General features: G+C 33.3%; 1 protein-coding gene across 1 annotated transcript in view; it reads left to right on the forward strand.

Moving 5' to 3' along the window:
- The window catches only part of DMD (dystrophin), a 2,325,391-nt gene that overhangs the window by 741,642 nt on the left and 1,559,303 nt on the right, over positions 1–24,446 (forward strand). The window contains 2 exon segments of the mRNA XM_043994767.1: positions 2,357–2,480; positions 9,888–9,975. Of these exon segments, the coding sequence (XP_043850702.1) occupies positions 2,357–2,480; positions 9,888–9,975 (212 nt within the window).

Below are 24,446 nucleotides of genomic sequence, written 5' to 3' on the forward strand. Positions count from 1 at the left end.
AGCTTATCAGATCATAGAATCATGATTTAGAACTAGAGGTGAACTCAGAAGCCCCTTAGACCCAGCCTTTCATTTCATAGATGAAGAAAATGAGACCCAGAGAGATTAAGTGACTTTCTCAATGTCTCATACTTATTAAGTAACAGAAATAAGATTTGAACTCAGATGTTGTTACTTGGAAGCAAATTCCAGGGACTCTCTATTGCCTCCAAGTTGCTCAGTTTGGCACTTAAAGCCCTTCATAACCAAGCCCCCTCCTACCTTTCTGGTCTACCTCACTCCCCAACACATATTCTTTGATCCAATGACACTATCCTCCTGGTCCAAAACACTCCATGTCTCAGCTCTGGGTGTTTTCTCTGACCGACCCCAGGCCTGGAATATTCTCCCTTCTTTGCTCCCTACTGACCTCCCTGGCTTCCTTCTTTTTCTACCTTTTACAAGTAGCCTTCCCTAAGTCCTCTTAGCTCTAGTGCCTTCCCTCTGTTAATTATTTCCTATTTATCTTGTATATAGCTTACTTCATCTATATGTGCATGTTATCTCCCTCATTAGAGTGTAAGCTCTTTGAGGGCAGGGACTATCTTTTGCTTCTTTTTGCATCCCCAGTGTTTAGCCTAGTAACAGGCCCTCAGTAGGTACATAATACATAGTGACTGATTGAATCAATGAATCAACAAACATTTATTGCCTCTATGTAGCAGTAATCATGCTAAGCCCTAGAGGAAACAAAGTCAAAAGTAAAGCAGTATTTATCTTCAAGAAGCATTTCTTCTTGAGAGAGAGAGAGAGAGAGAGAGAGAGAGAGAGAGAGAGAGAGAGATTATTTATTTATTTAGGTTTTTTTTTTAATTAACATTTTTATTTAAAGTTTTGAGTTTCAGGGGCAGCTAGGTGGCGCAGTGGATAGAGCACTGGCCCTGGAGTCAGGAGTGCCTGGGTTCAAATCCGGCTTCAGACACTTAACACTTACTAGCTGTGTGACCCTGGGCAAGTCACTTGACCCCAATTGCCTCACTAAAAAAAAAAAAAGAAATGCTAAAGTTTTGAGTTTCAAATTGTATCCCTCCCTCTTTCTCTCTTCCCCTGCTCCAGCCCCAGCAGTAAACAGATATATATTATACATGTATAATTAAGTAAAACATTTTGATATTAGTCATTTTGTATGAGGACTCTAATAAAAGAAAAAAATTAAAGAAAATGAAAAATAGCATGCTTCAGTCTATATTTAATCAATATTAGAAGAAACATTTATTCTAATGAGGAAGATAACTCACAAATATAAGTATACACAAAATAGAGAGAAGGTGATTTTGGAGCAGGGAACCAATAGCTAGGGAGATTAGGGAAGGCTTCATGCCCTAAATCTTGAAGAATTAGAGGAATTCTAAGAGAAAGAACTGAGGAGGAGATGCATTACTGGCATGGAGTGCTGTTTATATTGTATATAAAGAATCTTAAGGAGGTAAGTTTGACTGGACTCTGGAGTACATGGAAAACAACATACCTGTTTATACAGGGAAATGCAGATTGGGACTTTGTTGGGAAAGGTTTAAGATGCTAAATATAATGAGTTTATGGTTATTTTTAGTAGCAAAAAGGAAACAATGGAATTTATTGAATAAGGGAGTGACATGGTTAGATTCGTGATTTGGGAAAAATCACTTTGGCAGTTTGTGAAGAATGGATTATAGGTTTATATAGGATTATAGATGGCGCTAGGATAAAGTACTGAGTCTGGATTCAGGAGGACCTGAGTTCAAATCTGGCCTCAGACACTTGACACTTACTAGCTGTGTGACCCTGGGCAAGTCACTTAACCCTCATTGCTCCACCAAAAAAAAAAAAAAAAAGAATGGATTATAGGAGGGTAAGATTTAGAAAGTGGGGGCAATTAGGAGGCCATTGCTAAAGTCCAGACAAGAAACAATGAAACCTTGGCAGTATAAGTACAAGAAAGGGGTAATGAATGGGGGAAAATGTTGCAGAGGTAGAAATGACAGGATTCTGCAACTGACTGGGTAAGTAGAATGAGTGAAAGTTAGGGATTAAAGATGACAATTCATTTATAAACCTGAGTGACTAGAAAGATAGCTGTATTCTTGTTTTTGTTTTTTGTTTTTTTGTGGGGCAACAGGGGTTAAGTGACTTAGTTCTGTTTTAGAAATGTTGAGTATGAGATACCTAATGGACACAGGGATGGAGCTCAGGAAAGAGACTATGGCTGGAGATATAAGCTATGAGTCATCAATGTAAAGATGATAAAAGGATATGGGAGTTAGGTACTTTGGCAAGTTTTCCTCACAATTTTAATATACTACAAATTAAAGATTTGTTTGTTTTTTTCACATCTCAGGTTTGATGCTGATACAACTGAACTTCACAGCTGGATGACTCGATCAGAAGCTGTATTGCAAAGCCCTGAATTCGCAATATATAGAAAAGAAGGCAACCTTTCAGACCTCAAAGAAAAAGTCAATGTAGGCTCATTCATTAGTTTTTGTTCTTTTGATATTAAGTTGGAAAAGTCCAAAATATATTATATAATTATATTAGTATTGAAAGGATGAAAGTAATGTGCTAGCTTAATGTCCATGTCTCTATCTTGAAAATGTGTTGTAAATACCACGTGAAGTTAAAGTTGACTGACAATTTATTACTTGATTATGCTGTTGCTAACTAGATGTGATTTTCATCAATGAACTGAGTACCATTTATATAGTTAAGATATTCATTTACATCAAGTACTTGACTAAAATGCATCATATCTGCTTCTACTTTTTAAAAAGAAGAATTGGCTAAGGAAAGGAAATTGATGTGCTTATGTGTGTCTTTATGTCATAAGTAAGGACCAAATTTTGTATGACATTCTTAAATAGGAAGTAATTTAGAAAACCCTAAGGTAACATTATTTAGATTTTGTCAACTATAATAATTTAGTAGTTTGATTTAATTTTTAGTCATTAATACATGTTAGTAAAGTATAAGATGCTTGAATTTTAAAGGTATGAATTGATTCTTGTATTTGTCTAATTAAGCCTCACTCAATATTTCCTTTACGAAAGGATAGCTTGTTTCTTAACTAGACTAATATCAATTATTATTAGATTATTTATAATAGGATCATGTAGTAATACATTTTCTAATAATGATTTCTTCTTTATAGATATAAATTAAAAAGTGGTCATCAATCTATTTCTAAATACATACACTGAATCTATCTATCTATCTATTTATCTATCTATCTATCTATACATATATTTTTTTTCTGAAAAAGCAAAGCATATTTTCTAGGTAAGGAAGGCACATGTGAATAAATTCTGAGTAGTTTCCTTCATATATAAATAGGCAGTGGCATTGAAAAAGTTACAAGGTTGAAACTATCTCTACCTAATCTTTTCAAAATACTTTCTTATTGGTTATACAATTTTGTGAGATTTCATGTACTTAACTCCTCTCCAAGAAAAATCTCATCTTTGCTTTGAGACATGATTCTTTTGGAGAAAAAATTACTGCTGGCCAGTGGATTTATCATTCCTATCAGAGCCTTTTTAAATGGCCAGACAATCTGATGAAGAATTTCATGGGTAGCATTATCATTTGGTATCTGTGAATGAAAAATATAGATCAAAATCTTTACTGAGTTCAAAGGGAATAACTATTTCTGCTATGATAGCATTTCTTAGGTAATATTAATAACCAGACATATTTCTGTTGCTATTTTAAATATAAAGAAACCCACATTACATGTGCTTTCATCATAATGAAATATTTTAATGAGAGAAAAGGTAGAATATAGTCTTTAACTTATCTTAAAATAGAACCTATGAAGAGAAAATATATCATTTGAGACAAGCTGTAAAATATTTAAAGAATCATCCATTCTATATTCAACTAATAAAATTATAAATCATATCATTATAGGAACCTTAAAGAAAAATGTGAAAAATTCCTATTGATTTAAATCATGTATGGTCTTTTTGGTTGTCTTTGTAATTGTGCCTCTTAAGTCAGTTTTAATAAGACAAAACCATTGTGTTTCTCCCTAAGAAATATAGCATTAAAAGTTTTTGTTAGCCTATTTAGGAGTAATTTACATTCAGTCAATAATGTCTCAACTGACAAATCGAATATGCTGAACAGTATACAATAGACTATACTATAAGTGACTTTGATTCCTCTTGAGTCACTTTTATGAAGTTGAACATTTTTTAAAGCATCATTTTTATTTGCTGACTAAAACAGAATATAAAATTGATTGCCTATATTTTAATCAGGCTACATACATGTATGAATTAAATACCCACAGACTATGCATATTTGTGTGCATGCATATACATATATGTATACATATGTAATATAATTACATATACACACATGAGCATGAAAATTATAATGGATATTTCCTCATTCATTTTCTTAGTTCTTCATTTGTCAGTATGTATGAGCCATTTTATCATCATTGGAGTTTCTCATGAACTTGAGTAGCATTGATTTTTTTTTTTTTTTGGTGAGGCAATTGGGGTTAAGTGACTTGCCCAGGGTCACACAGCTGATGAGTGTTAGGTGTCTGAGGCCGGATTTGAACTCAGGTTCTCCTGACTCCAGGGCTGGTACTCTGTCCACTGTGCCACCTAGCTGCCCCCAAGTAGCATTGATTTAAAAATTTTTTTTTTGAAAAAAGGTATCATCTATTCCTTCCCCAACTCATTTCTATTTGGCTTTTCTTTTCTAAGGACAGCAATATAATAAATCTACCAATAACAGGTCAATTTTAAGTGTTTTCATAAATACAGCATTTAAATTTAATCAGACTTTCCCTCTCATAATGATAATTTCCATCTTTGTTACAATCAGACCTTTAATTAAAAGCTAAACTCATCTGAAAAGCACAAGGCACTAGAGAAAATTTCTAGGACATATACTACCTGTTTTCTAAGGGCTTGCCATTCTGATTTCTGTTTATACACTATTAGTTATTATAAAATCTCTTGCAATTGAAAAACTTGATTAATAAGTGGTAATCTGTATGTGATCATACAAATTTTAGTTAGGCCATGAAAGTGACCTAAATAGCAAGACTTATCATGACACTTGAAAGGTACTTCCAAGTTAAGGAATATTTATAATTCATGAGTTGTATAAATTAAAAAAAATAAATCACTAGGTATGTATATGCTGAGATAGTAAGTGATATTATATTAATAATATTGTTAAGATCAAATAGATTTTGCTGTTTTTCATCTTTTAAGTATTTAGGTATGATTGCATTAAACAGATGGATATTAAGAGATGGTAGTGAATGATGTCATGGACCTTTGAGGTTATATACATATTAATCCAGAAATACAGAGCTCTGCTTTCTTGTTAACTCTGCATAAAAATGATGATGTTTTTGTTTCTATGATTAGATTGTCCTTTACTATTTAAGCTTATATTTTAAAATTCTATAATTAAAAACATTTTTCTTTGATAGTTTATAGAACTAATATTTTGAGATTAAAAATATGTTCTGGGGCAGCTAGGTGCCACAGTGGATAGAGCACTGGCCCTGGAGTCAGGAGTACCTGAGTTCAAATTCGGCCTCAGACACTTAACACTTGCTAGCTGTGTGACCTTGGGCAAGTCACTTAACCCCAATTGCCTCACTGAAATAAATAAATAAAAATGTATGAAGCTTTGACTCCCATTTTGATGAAGAAAACATAAGGTCAACTTTTTTTGGTTTTGTTTATTTTTTTGGTAATAGTCTTTTAAAGCTCTTTCTTCCTTTTCCCTAACCATTTCTTTACTTTCACTCAAGTGGAAGCAGATCTGAGTAGTTTGTGCTCTGAATTAATAAGAAGACTCGCTTTAAATTTCAGTCCAGAACCCCCAGTTTCAATGTCCATGGAAAATAATACCAAAAGAAACTTTTTAGCATTCTATTAATCAATATTTGGTATCCAATATTTGGTATCCAGCCCCTTATTACTAAATGAAAAATGTACATACAAATGCAAATTTACATGTGCATACAAAATAAACACTTTATGCATATTTTATATTTTAACACATGGTCATAGGTACTTTAGTGAGACCCTAAAAGGAAACTCAAAGCTGGAAAGCACCCCAGAGGTCATCAAGTCTAACCCCTTCACCATATCAATCAGTACTATGAGGCCACAGGATGTGAAATGATTTGCCTAGATTCATATACAAGAGTATGCAACTAGAGTAAGTGCCTGAGACAGGATTCAAGCCCAGTTCTTCTAGACTTCCAATCCATAGCTCTAGCCATGGTATCACATTGCCTCTCAATCAGTCACATTTATATGGAGATTTTATGCTTACTGGGAGCCTTCCTCAAAGGGATATATACAATTCAGTATTATAGTCCTCCTTTAAACATGAAGAAACTGAGCCTTGGGAAATAAAGTTATCTGCCTCTGGATACTGTTAGCTTTCAATGCCTCAATTCAAACCTAGGTGTAAGGACTTCAAGTTAAATGCTTCACTCCTACCTAGCCCATACTAAACCAAGGTGCCTCTCCTTTGGTTCCTTCCTGAAAGCTACATCTTCTTGATATTATCCTTTGTTCCACTTTAGCACCTCTAGTTACATGAAACTCACTGTCTTTTTGTTTTAGGTTTCTGTTGTTGTTGTTTTTGTTTTTTGTGGGGCAGTGAGGGTTAAGTGACTTGCCCAGGGTCACACAGCTAGGAAGTATCAAGTATCTGAGGCCGCATTTGAACTCAGGTCCTCTTGAATCCAGGGCTGGTGCTCTATCCACTGCGCCATCTAGCTGCCCCCTGAAATTCACTCTCTTTTGAAGCAGCCACTTTCATTTTGGGTTAGCTCTAGTTATTAGACAATTCTGCCTTATTGGACCCAAATCTACTTTATTTAAATTTCATCTCATTAGTCTTTATTCTGCCCTCTGTAAGCAGGATTAGTTTAATTGGTTATGTCAGCCCTTCAGATGTATTTAAAAAAAAAGTTTATGTCCTCCTGCTTGGCCTACTCTGAATCATTTTTCCTGAAAGTAGTACCATGCCTGGTAATTGATTACTAAATCATAGAATTTAAGGGTTAGAAGGAACCTCTCAGGGCAATTAATTCAACCTATTAAAGACCAATCCTGGTTGTTACTTTCAGAAATGATATTGAGAGCTTGTGTGGTTTCTAGAAAAGAATAATACTAAAGATAACTAAAATAAGTATTTCAGGGACCCAAATTTGACAGGTTTATTCTCTGTATTGAAATATTAACTAAATCTCTACCTAAGCACATGTAGACTTATAATATTATCATGAAATTCAGACTATGTATCCTATTTAACCTTTTCTTGGATGGGACTACACCATTTCTTAACATATCTTATAGGATAACAAATGAAAAAATGGTAAACTTGATAAGACAAAAACAAATTTTAGAAAAAAAAGTTTCACTAAAAATGTCTTTCAGCAACACTTTTTGTATTTGTCTTTTCCCACTATGGTTCACAAATTGAACAGGTTCAATTTCATATTGGTCACTGGAGCTCTGGTGATAACATTAAATATTGTTTTGATTTTTTAAAAAAAATTATCTATATTCTTTGAAAAGCCATTGCAACTGGTTCATTACAACTAGCATTTACATTTTAACATGGAACATTCTTAAAATATCAGAACACAGATATGTTAATAAGATGAGAAGACCTAGAAGAAAGAGTATGGACTTCACAGAAATTGAAGAGGCAAACAGAAAGTAAACAATAACAAATTCAAATTTCCAACCATCTACTTCTGTTCTTCCCCAATTAGATAGTGCGATCCCAGGGTATAGTTCATATTGTTACTTTTTTATTATTGAAAGATTTTATCTGTTTCAGATTTACACACCCCATAATCCACTAATTAGCTTGTGGTATCATTGCATCATTGGATGTACAAGTGATACTTAATATGCTTCAGCTAAAATTGTTATAAGTTAGAAATTATACCAGAGTTCCATAACCTGTAGCTTCTGATGTTTTCAACTAGAATTCAAAGTGTTAAAAACACATCTCTCTCCTTTGGAGTTCCTGATCATTGTAATTTAATAGACTTACAGATTATTGATAGCTGAAGATCACTGGCAACTTTTAAAGGCAAATATGATAACAAAAACCTTCCATTATGTTGTCATCTCTCATTCTAATCTTGTTTGAATCCATTTAAATAAATGTTTTCATATATTAGAGTTGCAACAGATTTGATAGTATCATGTATTACAAGTTCATTTTCCCATGCTGCAATAATTAGTTGTCTAGACCTTGAATCCAGAAATCCTAATTTATGGGCTTCTTTCTTTTGCAAATGAGTAGATAAATGTTATTGAATCACACTAACTTCTGAAAATAATATAGCCAATAAGGAAAAAAAAACTCTGGATTCTTTTTGTTTAATGTGTTGGAAAAATAATTCTAGAGGCCCTTATCCCTTTCTAAAAGCACATGTAAAGTCTCTAAGTTAGGTTAGAAACATATTAAGGTACACAAGTGCATATGTGCCTTTATATACTCTCCCACTTATGTCTTAAGCAAATTGTTAAATTGCTTTAAAGATGTATAATAGCAAATATGTTTTAGAGAAAGAACCCAATAGTTAAGATTCTTCTATGCTGAAGTACAGAAGATCTTTGTTATAAATGACATTTTGATATCCCATTGACATCAGGACATGACATCAGAAGTCTTGGGTCCTCATCTGGTTTGGCCACTGTGAAAATATTATGAGCACACACATTTAGTTTTACCTGTCACACCACTGACTAGCTGTGTGATTTTGGACAAATTATTTCACCTTTCTGGGCATTTTTCCTCACCTGTAAAATGATTCTAACTTTTATGACTTTGGGGGTTTGACTAGATTATCTCTGAGGTCCAGATCTACAATTGCATTACCCATGAGGAATAGAGTAAAATATGTAGTCTGTGATGATTGAATGACAATAGACTTTAACTGTGTATAATTATGCTTGAGGAGAGCATATAATACTACCTGAATCTTTGAAATTGTAAATGACTATAGGAACTTTCTACTGTGTTTGTCACTTAAAATATATTTTGCTCTTATTAAATAATCACACCTTTTCCCTTCTAGATATCTGTGAGTTAAATATATCATGTAACAACAACAGCTTTTCTTAATTTAAAGAACACTTTAACTTTCACATTTCAGGAATCTAAATCCAGTTAGGAGAAATTAACAATTTTTCTCTTCTCCCTTCAAAAATGGGAGCATGTGAAGAATTATTTTTAAAAAAAGGAAAGATCCTATGTTGCAAGCTTTATATGCTGACTATATCCATATCTACTACTGTTTTACTGTGGATATAAAGCAGTCTCTGTTTATCTCCAAACCTAAGAAAGAACAAAAATATACATCTAATATATACTATTTTATGTAAAATTGTATCTATATACAGAAAAAAATAGGCAGTTTAACTTTGTTGAAAAAATATATTTTATCATGTAAAACATTATAACTATATATGATATAAAAATATAGTTTAAAGTTTCTGGCAGTTGAATCTTAACAGTGTCTTGCTACAATTTATATTACATATTTCTTTTTTGCTTACATAGGAATGCAAAATATCAGAAGCTATCATGTGATTTCAAAACTTCATAGATGAAATGGTCATAAATATATGAAAGCTTGTGACAGGACATCATAGAGGGATGATATAACAATAGGTTGTCTTATAACATTGCAATCACTATGCTGATGCCAGGAAAGAATAGAGAAATCATTGAGCATAATGTGATAAAAGGACCATAAAATAGCTCGAGACTAGAAAGGGTCTTTAGAAGTTATGATTAATGTATCGCTTCTGAATCCCTGTATTGAAATACTCACCTTTGCTGTCATGCTGCAGGCCATAGAGCGAGAAAAGCCCGAGAAGTACAGAAAACTACAAGATGCCAGCAGATCAGCTCAGGCACTGGCGGAACAGATGGTGAATGGTAATTACACAGAGTTGATTTAGATAATCTTCTTAGGGATTTGATAAACACATTGGTTTATATTTATCACAAGAACTGTATTAGAAAATCCATTTATGAATTCGAAATGAAATTAAAGGCAAGATTACATATATTTTTATTATTATTTCTCAGTGCAAAAAAATCATTTTGCTTCCAGATGAATATGATATACAGGTAAGGAACATTTTATAACTATATTGCCCAGAAATTATTTTTAAAGCTGTATTTTAAAATTAGTGAGCAATAGTATGGTATATAGGAGAGAGAAAGAGACAGAGACAGAGAGAGTTGTTGTCCCTGGAGTAAAGAAGACCTAGGATTCAATTACTGCCTCAGATATGTACCAGCCATTTCCCCTTGGAGAAGTCCCTTTCCCTCTGAATATGAGAGTCATCTAACTGTTCAAGACCGATTCAGAGCAGTTGGAGATCTGTATTGATAGGAGTTTCCTGCGAATAACTATAACAACAATAACAATAGCTATTATTTATATCATTCATTGAGGTTTGCAAAACCCTTTACAAATATTTTCTCTTTTTATCCTCAAAATAGTCCTAAAAGATACCATATAATATGTTTAGTATTCCCGTTTTACCAATTAGAAAGCTGAGGCAGACAGGTTAAATGACTTGCCTAGAATAACACAGCTCATAAATGTTTGAGGCTGGATTTGAACTGAAGTTTTCCTGACTCCAGGTCTAGTACTCTAATCACTGGACCACCTAGTTATCTCATAAGCAGATTCAATAATCGATAGAAATCAGCTCCATCGTATCACTTATAAATTATTTGGTCATAATATTTTTATCATAATAGACTGGAAACAGCAGCAATCATTACTCTTTCAAAATACTATATATGCTTTTCATGCTTTTACTGTCATGATTTTCCTCTTCTGGGAAAAATAAGACACACCCCCAACCCCTCCCCCCCAAATCATTAATAACACATATATACACACACATATACACATACATATATATGCTTTTATTTTTAAAAATTGTAAATGCCTTAATTGAAAATTACAGGTCACTAAAATAGTAATATTTAAAATTTCACATATGTATATATATGTATAAATATACATATCCATATATGTAAGCATTAGACAAACTCAAAATTTGACAAAACCAACTTAATTTATCTTATTGCACTATTGTGTTTATTTTTGCAAATTCAAGTTAATGAAAATTACGGATAGTATCAATTCTAAAACAGTAAAAAGCATTTATTTAGTCCACTCCATCTTAAATACAATGTGAGTGCACAGGATCTGGTACAAAGTGCTTAATATACTTTTCTATCTGTCTCTAGAGAGGCTATTCTAAAGATTCTTTTCTGTTGTTAAGTCTCCTTTACCTCCACCTCCTTATACCCTCTCACCTGAAAACCTGACCTCATAACAAAAAAAAATTTAAATATAAAAAAATATATGTTTATATATGTTGTTTGCCATGAGCTCCCTCTTCTGTCCTAGTATCGAAACTCCTTGATATTTTTGCTATTTTCTCCTCTTTTACTATAAACTCTGATGAAGAGGTGGCCTTTCTCTTAGCCAAGGCCAACCCCTCTGTATATACTTGACAAGCTACAATGCCAATCATCATCTGTCTCTTTTTAGTCTTCAATCATAATCTACTGGTGCATTCCTTGTGTAAACACTTCCAGATTTTCCTTGTCCTTAAATAAAAGGCAAATCACTTTACACTATTTTCCCCCAAACTATTGTCCTATATCTTTCTTCTCTTAACCAAACTCATAGAAAAAGTTGGCAAAACTTGTTTTCTTCTCTCATTTCACACCTCCTTTTAGTCTAATTTCCTTCCTCATCAAGCAACTGAAATTATTCTCTTCAAAGTTACCAGTGATCTCTTATTGCCAAGTCTGCAGCATTTCAGGCTATTGACCATACATAGCTGCATACTCTCTCATTTTTGGTTTTTCATGAGACTGCTTTCTTAGTTTTACCTACCCAACTAAACAATTCTCAGTATCCTTCATTGAACCATTATCTTTTTAGGAGCCCTTAATTCCATTTTGTTCTGGGTCCTTTTCTTTCATTATGCTCTTTCTACTGATTACCTAATTAGCTCTCATAATCATTTCTATATAAATGACTCTCACATTTACTTATCAAGCTCTACTCTCTCTCCTGTCCAGTACCAAACCACCAACTGGCTATTGAAAATTTCAAACTGGGTATTCATTGTCATCTCAAACCTACAGTGTCTGACACAGACTTAGTACCTTCCCCTGCACCCATTCCTCTTCTTCCCATCTTTTTTTTTATTTCTACCAGTCCTCCTTATCACTACTACCTTCCTTCTACTTACCCAGGCTCGCAACTTTGGAGTCTGTTTTGACACTTAATTATCTTTCGTGTGAAATTTCCAAAAAGTTGCCAAGCCTTGCCAGTTCTGACACTTCTCACATCTGTCACCTTCTCTCTACTCACCTGGACACTGTCTTGTTTTAGCTCTGATTACTTCTCATTCAAACTAGTGAATAGTCATTTGATTGATGTCTATGCCTCAAACTTTTTGCATCTCCACTATCTCTTCTATACAGCTGCCAATGTGACAGTTCTAGAACACAGAGCTCAGAAAGACACAATATTACTCTCTCCTGAGATCAAATATAAATCCCTCTTTTTGTCCTTTATATGACTTGACTAATAATAACAATAACAGCAACAATTATTACAGGATAATAGATATTATTTCCAACATTCTTATAGCATTTTGAGGTCTGTAAAGCACTAATATTATTTCATTTAATCCAAACTGAAATTTGAATAAATCTTATTACATACAAATAATTCCCTTTTGTGAGCTTTATAGTACAGCCAAATTGATCTTCTTGCTGCACACACTGCATGCTACCTCTAGTTTCCATCCATGCCTTTTTATAGGATCCTGCCATACCTGGAATTTACTCCATCCTCCTTTGTGCATCCCAGAATCCCTAGCCTCCTTCAAAGATCAGGTCTTCTGGACCTTTCCTAATCCCCTCAAAATCTATTTATACTTTGATACTTTTTATATATTTTGTGTGTGCTTATATTTGTATTTTTTCTCAATAGAATGGTTTATTTTTTGGTTTTGTGTTCAAATACCTAACACAGTGTCTGGTGCATAGTTGACTTAAATATTTGCTGAGTGAAATATGCATCTGGAGTTTGGAGGTGATTGTAGAGATTTTGGAGTTATTTATATAAAGATAAAGAAAAGACCTTCTCTTAAATGATAGATGAATTGTCTCCTGAAAAAATCACCCACACAATGAAATACTAGGTCACCAAGATATTTAAATGTAACTAGAGATCATAAATGAAGCCATATAAATGAAAGGATCCTTAAGAAATAGAGTACACACACGATAGATAAGACAATTAAGACAAAAATGTTGGGAAATCCCTAAACTTGGAGATGAAGTGGACAAAACCTAAGCCTCATACTTAAACTTGGAGAGCAAGAGGAAGAAAGTCAGAGAGGCAAGAGGAGAAGCAAGAAAATAAATTGCCAAGAGAAAAATGAGAGAAGCAAAAAAAAGAATGGTTGATGAACAGTGCCAGTAATGGTAGCTGGCATTTCTATAGCATTTTAAAGTTTGAAAAGCACTTTACAAATATCTCATTTTATCCTGAAAACAACCCCCATTTTAGAGATGAGGAAACTGAGGCAGACAGAAATCAAGTGGCTTGCCCATCCTGCTCATACAACCAGTGAATGGGTGGGTCTGGAATTGAATTTAGCTTTTTTTTTTTTTTTACTCCAAATTCAGTGCTCTATCCACCATGCTACCAGTGTTAAATCAGCAGAAGTAAAGAAGGAGGGATACTGATGAGATTACATAAAATAATTAGTATTTCATTGATTACCTTTGAGCCAAAACTATTTCTCTTTATAGTTGAGTTCTGTTTATAGAGTTGTCATGGATTAGATAAGTAATTAGTTCCCTATGCAGGACTTTAGTAGGTTTTCAGGGTCTCAGAATCTCAGAGATGGATCTAATCCAACCTGGATGATATTCTCTTAAACTCATCCTACAAATGGTCACCTAACTTTTTCTTGAAGACTTCCTGTTGGGGTTCAGGGACACACTGTGACCTGAGGCATGCCATTCCACATGATTCAGATATAAATTCCTGCATTTGAAAAGAAAGGGAATTTCTATGTTGGAGACAAGAGGAAAGGGATGGTGGGGAAGAAAGATTCTCACCTAAATTATCCAGATTCTCTGAATGACTTGCTGCAATCCTTAATGTTTTTCATTCTATCTCTAAAAATACTGCCTACAGGATAGGCATTTAGGCTTATGTTTATGTCTCACCTATAGTAAATGTCAGGAAAGATAGATGCTGTGCTAAGAAATTAATTCACAGTTAATTCAAAATATTACTACAAGACAGTCATCAGAATTTAGAATACAAAAATAACCTCGAAATTTTTGAGTTCTCTTTCTGTCATTTTCCCCGCATCTTTTACTTGACAAAGTATATATTCTTTCTGTAATGTGATTATTTCTCTAGAGTGGATAGAGTCTATGATTGACACTAAGTGGATTGTTTGTGACCAAGGTATATACTGGTACCAGGAGAATGCCCAAACTAACCCCTAAATTCTAGGAGCTCTGCTGGTGTAGAGGCAGGCACTAAAACCCCCAAATGCAATTTGAGTATATCAGAGACATATATAAAGGTTTCTGACAGCCTCTCTCAGAGAAAGAAAAAAAAAGCCTTTGTTTCCTACACCTACCTTATAGAGTACTTGACCCTATCTTCCAAGATGGTCTCCGTATGCCAGGGGGCTCTAATCAATCTCCAATGAATATAACTTTGTAATAATTGTTTTCTCTTATGCTATTATGATAAAAAATGAGAAAATTTTCTTGTCTTATTGGGTTTCTTTGTATGATTTAAAAATTTTAATCCAATGTTTACTATTCTAGAATATATATGATAGGTATAAATCATCATTGGCATGAGTCAATATATTAATAACATAAAGTGGAATATTTTTATCATAATAGCATTGCATATATAGAGGTAGCTAGGTGGCATTGTGGATAGAGTGCTGCCCATGAAGTCTGGAAGACTCCTCTTTGTGAGTTCAAATCTGGCCTCAGACTATGTGACCATGGGCAAGTCACTTAACCCTGTTTGCCTCAGTTTCCTTACTGGTAAATGAACCAGAGAAGGAAATGGCAAACCACACCAGTATCTTTGCCAAGAAAACCCCAAATGGGGCAGACCTGACTGAAATGACTGAAGCACAAAAACCACATATATGATTTCATAGATATTTGTATATATGCATGCTTATAAATATATGATATATATGTATAGCAAAGTGAAATGTGACTATAAAGTACTTTGAAAAAATAGTAGAAGATAGCCATCCAGATGAGGGTGATACTTTAAAATATTCACCTTGGAGGACTAATCCTGATTACAACAATGATGGATTTAGTCAAAAGATTTCTGAACTCCTCTTTGGAAATTTCCTTCAGAGTTAATTTACTAGTCATATAAGATGATCCATTTCATGTATTTTATATTTTTCCCTCAAATAATATGACCCAACTTGATTATTTACCTGATTTATTAGCCATGGCTCTGAATTACTTTCCCCAGTCCCAAATCAAACTAATACCCAAAGAAGAAATATCTCATAGCTTTGAAAATACTGAAAAAAGAAGTACACCAGGTTCTAGTCAATTCCAAATATGTCTTGATCAATAGTGGTATTATCAGTAATCTGTTGCCTCCCAAAGTGATTATTCTAAAGGGGATCATTGTTCACTTGGATATTTATGTTGTTATATTTGTTTAATAATAAGTTGCACTATATTATAACCCTGTTAGTATGTGCTGATACCCTTTAATGTATGTGTGATTCTATATATTGGCTGAAATTGACATTCAAAAAAAGAAATTATTTTACAAGTTGGACTCAATCATATATAAATTTTAAAAACTTTACTTAGATCTAAAAATATAATGCAGTTAACAGAACAAAGTGATTTTCTTGGGGCAGCTAGGTGGTACAGTGGATCAAGCACTGGCACTGGAATCAGGAGGACCTGAGTTCAAATCCGGCCTCAGACACTTGACATGAACAAGCTGTGTGACCCTGGGGAAGTCACTTAACCCTCATTGCCCTGCTCCCCCCCAAGTGATTTTCTTAAGTTAAATTTTTTAATGACATGAATTTTGAAAGAACTATTTCAATACAAAAATCACAGGATCATAGTTCTAGATTTAGAAGGAACATAAGAAAGTCATTCAGTACAACATTCTCATCTTATAAAATAAAAAACCCCAAGAATTTAAGAATTTTAATTATTTGCCCAATTAAGTTCACATAGATAGTAAATTTCTGGAACCCACATCCCCTGACTCTATACTGAGTACTCTTTGCATTGAATGGTGGTCCTAACTCTCTGTTTTCAACCTACCTTTCCAGTCTTATCTCCTCATATTCACATAGAAACAGTATGAGTTAAGTGACATTCTGCAAGCATGAAAGAGCTTCCTTCCCTCCATGCCTCTCCTCAGGCTTCTCCCTATTCATGGAATGTCCTCTTCCTGATTTGTCTTTATTTTTCAAATTCTGACTGTCTTTAATATCCATATGTTTTAAGAGTCCTTAAAACTAGGGTAGATTTTCCTAATTATAGAATTTCCTTCACTAACCCATTTTAGTGAGCAAAAACCTTCACTAACATTGGGGATTTCCTCCCATTTATTCTAATCCCCAAACCATTTAGTTTCCTTCAATTCTAGATGTGGTAGAGATGAAGTACAAGTAACCAGCAAAACCAGTCATTTCTGAAGTTTGTTGTTAAGAAGTGCTTTATTTTGGAGGTAATTAATGGCTGGCCTGCTGAAAGGGTCGAGAACATTCTCACAGAATTATCTAGCAATGCCGAATAACTAATCATGATGCCTCCAGCCCTCAAATTAGGGTTAGAGCACCAATGTTTCTTATTGTGCTGCCTTTTTGTCTTTTTATTAATAGAATTTCTTGGGATGTGCTATTTTAAAATTCAATAAAATAAGTTATGGAATAAAGTTAACTGTTTTAAGTCATAGACCAAACATTTTCCTAGTGTTGGACAATTCTTGTGTCCAGTGTGCAGATAGGTACACACACATGCATATGTTCACGCACATATATACATATACACGTATATGTACACAAACACACATATATATATACATGCATATGCATACACACACACACACATATATATATATAATGAGAAAAAAAATCTTCCTCTGTATTGTTACAAGGAAATCGTTATGTGGGTAATCTAAAGCAGAAATTTAAAAGCCATATATCCTTTGACATTTATTTTATGCTTCTTCTTCACTCCCTCTAATTTAAATCTCTCTTAATGATTTCTTTAGATCCATTGCATATCATGAATTGGTACATTCAGTTATTAGGTAGAGGCCTTGAATGGTCTGAGCCAGAGCTAGAAATTAAAGAAAAGCCGGGTTGGCATGAAAAAATTTTCTAGAGATAATTTCTGTGATGACTGCCATCACTTTTTTGGCTTGGGTTTTATAGATTTACAATTCAAGAGGCTGTTTATTTCCTTGACTTAATTAGGGTAAGTAGTAAGTTGGTACTGGTGCCTTTATTATCTCCTTGTAATCTAGCAACTAAGCCTTTTGTAATTTTGGCTAATTGGGGGAGAGATTAATAGACTTTTCCAAACTTTTTTAAAAAGAATTTTGGAAGATATGAATAAAAAAGACATTGTAGTATAGTGGGAAAAGCTCTGGACTTGAAGTCAGAGGAGTAATAGGTTAAAATCCTGGCTTTGGGATTCTTTTTGTGTGTTATGCAATATTCAAATGACAACTTCTCTGAGTGTTTCCTCATCCATAGACGCTATTTACCTTCAAATATTGTTATGAAAAAAGCACTTTGTACAACTTAACTTCTTATATGAATGGAACTATTTTGACACACAATTAGAGAAATTTCTAAAGAAAAAAAAGAATTTATAGTTACAATTAAGTAAACTGTTCACTAATCCTTACCAGCTACTAATTCTAATACTTTTAAGTAAGTGCATTGATGACTACCTGATCTCACCAATGTGGACACTCCCTGAACCTGGGAAAATCCTAACTCTCCATGCTTTTTGATTCTGGTCCATGTTTCTCTATAAATATTTCACAATCTACCTAATATTCTAGATAGTTTTTTCTATATATTTTAACATTTTATGAGTACCAGTGCCACGCTGGGGTTATTTATTATCATTCACTCTTGCTATATGTCCAATAACATTCTATATGCAATATATACTTAATGAATCTTGACTGCCACACTTTATATGGCTCTAGTCACAAAATAGAGTTTGCCCTAGAAAAATTGTTTTTGTACTTTAAAATTTGGGGGGCAACTTTTTGTTTGGTTGTTTTTGGGGAAAATCAAAGAAAATTTGGGGAATATAGAATACTTGTCTAGTAGTTCAGGAACATTTAGAAGTAGAAAAGATGAGAAAAGGTCAAACAGTAATATGTATGCATTTCACTTTGCCTTTTATGTAAATTATTAATCATGGAAACCACACTATGAAAATCAAACTGGCTGTAAACGAAGCCTCTGATAATTTAGTCTCCAAATGTGTACCCTTTCTTCATGGATTCTGGAAGAACTTGTGTCATGATGGAGACCTTTAAATTGAATGCCAAATGAGTTTGTAATGACATGACACTTAAAATAAAGTGCATTCAAAATAAGGGGAGTATTTATTAGCCAGCTTCGTTTTACAGTGTCATTGCAAATATCTTTGTATGCCAAGATCTATGAAAATACAGGTTTTACATTATTCTACCCTGCATTCACAAATAAATATGAACATACTTGACAAGGTATTCTTCACATTAAGTGTCAGTTTCAAAGTACTTGGATGTTCTGTAGTGCCATAATTAAAAATACTTTAGAAGTCTGTTAAGCATGGGGCACAGGTAATAAAATTAATGGATGCACTTCAACTAATGATCCATTTCCTTTGGGAACAATGTATTTATTCAGAGACTATCTCAGGACATGTTTAGAATATGAAATGTGAATGGATTATAATCCATTATCCCTGAGATTCTAGTACAGGAGCACAAGATGGTTTCTATAAGTATCATGGTCCCTGCTTAAAATTGTTTATACTCTTAAATATCAAACACAGACAAGAGAAAAATAGATATTGAAAAGATTGATTATTTTTAAATCAGTTCATAGAAACATTTACACAAAGATACTGATGTACTAGAATTCAACAAGTAAATAAAGCAGTATAGTCTTGAGTTTAAATTGTACTTAAATGCACATTAAAACAATAGTACATCATTTCATATTATATTCAGCAAAATAGTATTGACTTTCTTATAGAGAAAATTTGAAGTTGGATCACATCAATGTAAAGTCAAGGAAACAAATTTGTTACTTTTAGGAAGCTAATTCTTCCCAATGAGACCCCCTTAGTGATTGATTATATTAATGTACTGAATATTTAAGAATTTCTACAAAGGTCACAAAGAGATGGAGACAACTGAAACAACTATACAACAAAAATCATGTATCTTAAGCAAGTCATATCTTTGAGCTATAATTTCAATTGTAAAATGAGTAGATGGTATTCCACAATGATTTTGATATTCATATAGTGATCTAAGTTTTGCAAAAACATTTTATATAACATTATCTAATTTTATGGTCCCATCAACCATGTAATGTAAGTATTTTACAGCTGATAAAATTGAGTCTTATAGTTCAAGTGATTCACCTGTGGTCATGCAGCTAGCTGAGTAGGGATTCATGCCCAGGGCTTTCCTGATTCCAAATCCAGCGTTCTTTCCCTTCTTCCACACTCTAAAATTACTCTTCCAACTCTAAAATTCTGTGAATCTATGCTGTGCTATTATAAAATATTTAAAAGAGATTCCATTAAACATCCTCATCTCAAGAAAATATCTCAAGTACCACAGTTCGTACATCTCAATAGCAATAACATTTCTAAGATTTCTTTAAGATTTGCACTTCACCAATACAAACCAGTATTTTAAGGGAAGTGAATATTTTTTCGTGCAATGTGTTTTGGTTTTATTTCTGGCAATGCATATACATTAAATATGTCATGTTTATATGCATTTTCAACATGTAAGATAAGGTATTGATCTGATGTAGATGCAATGTGATAGAGTGATATTGAACTTGAGAAGACCAGAGTTTGCATCATTCCTATGAAAACAGTTATGACACTATGGCCAAATCACCTAATATCACTGAGCCTCAGATCATACAACCATCTAAAAATTATTGTCTTTGAGAGTGGCCTGATGCCTAGAGAAACTTATTGTACAGATACTAAATTTATGATCTGAAAAGGCTTGTGAAATAGGGACATGGTTTACATGAAAAGCCATGATAATTCAGACTTCTGAATTATACAAACTGCATTTTTTCTAATAGTGCCTCAAGAGATGTTTTCTGAAATGCTGTTTATTTGTCCACGAGAATAGTTACTAAAATTAGACATCTTTAGTAGATCCTTGTGTCAGCGCTTCATTATAGAGAGGAATCCATTTATTTAAAGAATCCATCTGTCTGTCATTTATCTGTGCTATACTGAATCAGATTTCTAATCATGACATAATCATGACAAGCTGAACACCAACGTCCAAGACAATATTCTTTTGTTAAATTTTAATTACAACTTCTCTAAAAGCTCTCTTGATAAAAATCAAGATCAAAATTTCATTTAGACTCTTTGTGAATCTTCTTTTCATCCCTGAATGTCTGCTTTGGAATTCAGTAAATTTGGACTTCAGTCAATAAATGGTATCACCTTTCTACTTTTCATATATTTAACAGATCTATTATTTTGTAGCCCATTCCAAACTATGCCATGAATTCTTTTTGTTGGAACTACTTAACATATACTTTATACCTGACAATTCATGTATTCCATGGGCTTCCCTTTTCTCTTTGATCAAGCCTTTCCTTTTGTAAAATTGCTTTATTCCCCACCTTCCCCCAATAACTTATTATACTCTACCAATTAGCGATACATTTTTTCCTCTTTCTCTCTAAACACCTAATCTCTTAAATACATAGAATGCACTTTTGGGAGGCTCATAAATTCATTTTTATATGATCCAAATGTTTCTCCTGTTTTATTGATTTGTTAATTATCTTTTAAGAAATATCTGTGGGCCATTTGTTGTTCTCAGTTATGCTTGCATTGGAGAAATGATTGTTGGATTATTTTTATTTCTCTTTATTGTCTTATTTTATCACATTGTCATGAGGATCACATGGTAGTTGATCACAGATTTTCATTACACTATTTTCTGTATGCCATTCAAAACCAAATGTCATAAAGGAGCCTTCTCACACATGAAAACTACCATATTACTAATTGACTACATAAATGCTGGAAAGTTACAATAAAGTCACACCCATTAGACTCTAAGCTCTGTACAGAATAGAGAAAATCTATAGTTCCTTCTGACAAGGATTACTTTTAAAGTTAGAAAAATATAGTCTCTGTTGGCATATTGTTTTCTTTTAAAATGTAATGTGTACCACAGAAGAAAGGAATGATTAATACTACTAACAGAGATGGACTCTGATTTATTTTTACTCTTATTTTCCTGAGTAAGACATCTTCTTATAATAGATGGAGTCTGGGATGAGTGGTGAATGGTCAGGTAATGGACTATAGTAAGTAGTCCTAAGCCTGAAACAATAATATGTTTTTTAAAAGATAGTATAGGAATGGGAAAGTGACAGTTAGGGATGGGGAAGATGAAAAATAATTAACTTTGTTAAATTTTGACACTTAAGGAACATGGACCCCTTTCCTGAGGTCATTATAAATTTCTGTTTTTCATTTAGAGATCCCCAACTGGAGGTCTTATGAATGCCCCAAACTCAATATATGCTCACTATATGTTTCAACTTCTCATTGCAGTTTTCAATAATTCAAACTCAGAGACTCAGAATAATCTTTGATTCATCACTTTCTCTTACCCGGTCCCCAATATCCAGTTAGTTCCAACGTCCTATCAGTTCATTGTGCATCTATTATATAAAAGATATATTCTTCTCACCAATGCAATGGTACAGAAGAGTTCCAGGGAACTCATGATAGAAGAGGATCTCCAAATCCAAGAAAAATAAATAAAGAAAGAACTGTGGAGTATAGATGCTGATTGAACCATATTATTTCTTTTGTTTTGGGTGCTGTTGTTTTTTTTTTCTATTTTGAGGTTTTGCATCACTGCTCTGATTCTTTCTCTTGTAACAGGATTAATGCAGAAATAGGATTAATGTTATTATGTGTATATATATGTGTGTGTATATATATATCTATATGTATATGTATAGATATATATAGATATAACCTATATCAGATTACCTGCTGTCTAGGGGAGGGGGGAGGGAGGGGAGGGAGGGAGGGAGAAAAATCTGAAATTGTAAAGCATGTATAAACAAAAGTTGAGAACTATCTTTACATGTAACGGAAAAAATAAAATATCTCAAAAAAAAAAAAGATACTATGTTAGATATTGGAGATACTTCAATACTAAGACACATCCTCCAAGTGTCTCTAATGTTCCTTACTTGCCTTTCAGTTTCCATTGTTTTCATGCTCATTTATTTACCCATTATCTTTTACCAGGGCTTCTGAGTGTCACATTTTCTACAATCTATCTTACAAAGTATTGCTAAAAATATAATCATCTAAATACACATCTCCTCTACTTTATTGACATTGGCGCACTGCTGAATGAATCCAATGGCTTTTTCTTAGCCTTTATTCTTCATAACTTCTTTAGAGCTTTTGACATTGCTTACTATTTTGTCATGCTTTGGTTTTACCTAATACTACTCTCTTATGAGTCTCCCAAAGCTCAAAAGTCCCTAAATTAATCAACTTTTCCTATCTGTCCTTTTCTTCTAAGTATCCTTTACTGACTTATCATCCACATCTTATTTCATAAACATGGAGTATACTTCAAGGCTCTCTACTAGATCAGCCTTCTTTTCTTTTCCCTCTACATTTTTTTCCATAAATGATGTATCATTTGTATTGGGTCTGATTATAATCTCTATTTATATGATACCCTTGGGAAAAAATCATGGACCTTATTTTTTAAAAAAGCAAAAAAAAATGATAGAGGAAATATCAATAACTGAAAACCAATTTACCTTTCTCATATTTGGTAAATCCTTATAAGAATAAACTACACATAAATTCAGGACATCCCCAGGGAGGATATGAAAAGAGAAAAGACAAATTTTTGTAAATTATATTCTACTGCAGATAGTCTTTACAGACATACAATTGACTGAAAAAATAGTGGATACAACTTCTCTCGTTGATCACTTTTTTCATTTCCTCTAAAAAAAAAGTATGTAGAGCAAAATATTCTTCCAAATAGGTGTTATCCATATGCATCAAAATCTTAATTCCTTGAAAGATGTAACAATAATTACCCTTGTTTGATGACTTTTATGAATTTAATATTTTAAAGACTACAAAAGAAAATGGGTTGGTCACATAGCAAGAGCAAGTGATAACCCAAAGTCATCTGTTCCATTGATATCAATACACTGTTTAGAGAAGAAGGTCCTTAGCATATTGAGGATATCCTTGTTAAAGATTTATGAGAAGACATAGACAGGAGTTACAAGACAATAAGATGTGCATAAGTTATAATTTCTGCCTATGGAAGGAGTAGAATTCTAAATTCACAGAGGGAGTTTACACACCTGGGAGTTTGCTATAGCCACACTGATGGGATCACATATGTGTCTTAGTATTGAAGTATCTCCAATACCTAACATAGAATCTTTTATATAATAGATGCATAATAAGCATTTATCAAATTGAACTGAGTGCTTTTCTATCTTGGTCTTTCGATACCAACATCCAAACTCTTTAGTCTAATGCTCATTTAGAATCTACAACCTGACACCAAACTACTTTCCTAGACATATGACTTCAACCCATAATCTAAACTCATATAATTTTTCATATTGATCCCTCATCCTGCAACGAATTGTTCTGATTAGAAATTTTATGCAACAGTCAAAATTCTACCCCTGCCTTCATGAATTGTTTCTTGAACCCTCAAATTATATGTAAACTCTTAAATGGAATTTACATGCCACCATTTTTTAAAAGATAGAAAGCATTTATTCAGCACTATAAGATTTTCAGGTTTTTTAACACATATTTCTCATTTAATCATCACCAACCATACCACCCAAAGCTAGATGATCGAAGTGCCCATTTTATAGATGAGCAAACTGAGGCTGAGAAGTTAAGTGATTTGTTCATGACCTCACAGCTAGTAAGTGCCTGAGGTATGGCTGTACTCAGGTTTTCCTAATGCCAAGTCCAGTTCTCTATCTGCCAGG

This window comes from Dromiciops gliroides, chromosome 3 (assembly GCF_019393635.1).
Source record: "Dromiciops gliroides isolate mDroGli1 chromosome 3, mDroGli1.pri, whole genome shotgun sequence".
NCBI lineage: Eukaryota > Metazoa > Chordata > Mammalia > Microbiotheria > Microbiotheriidae > Dromiciops > Dromiciops gliroides.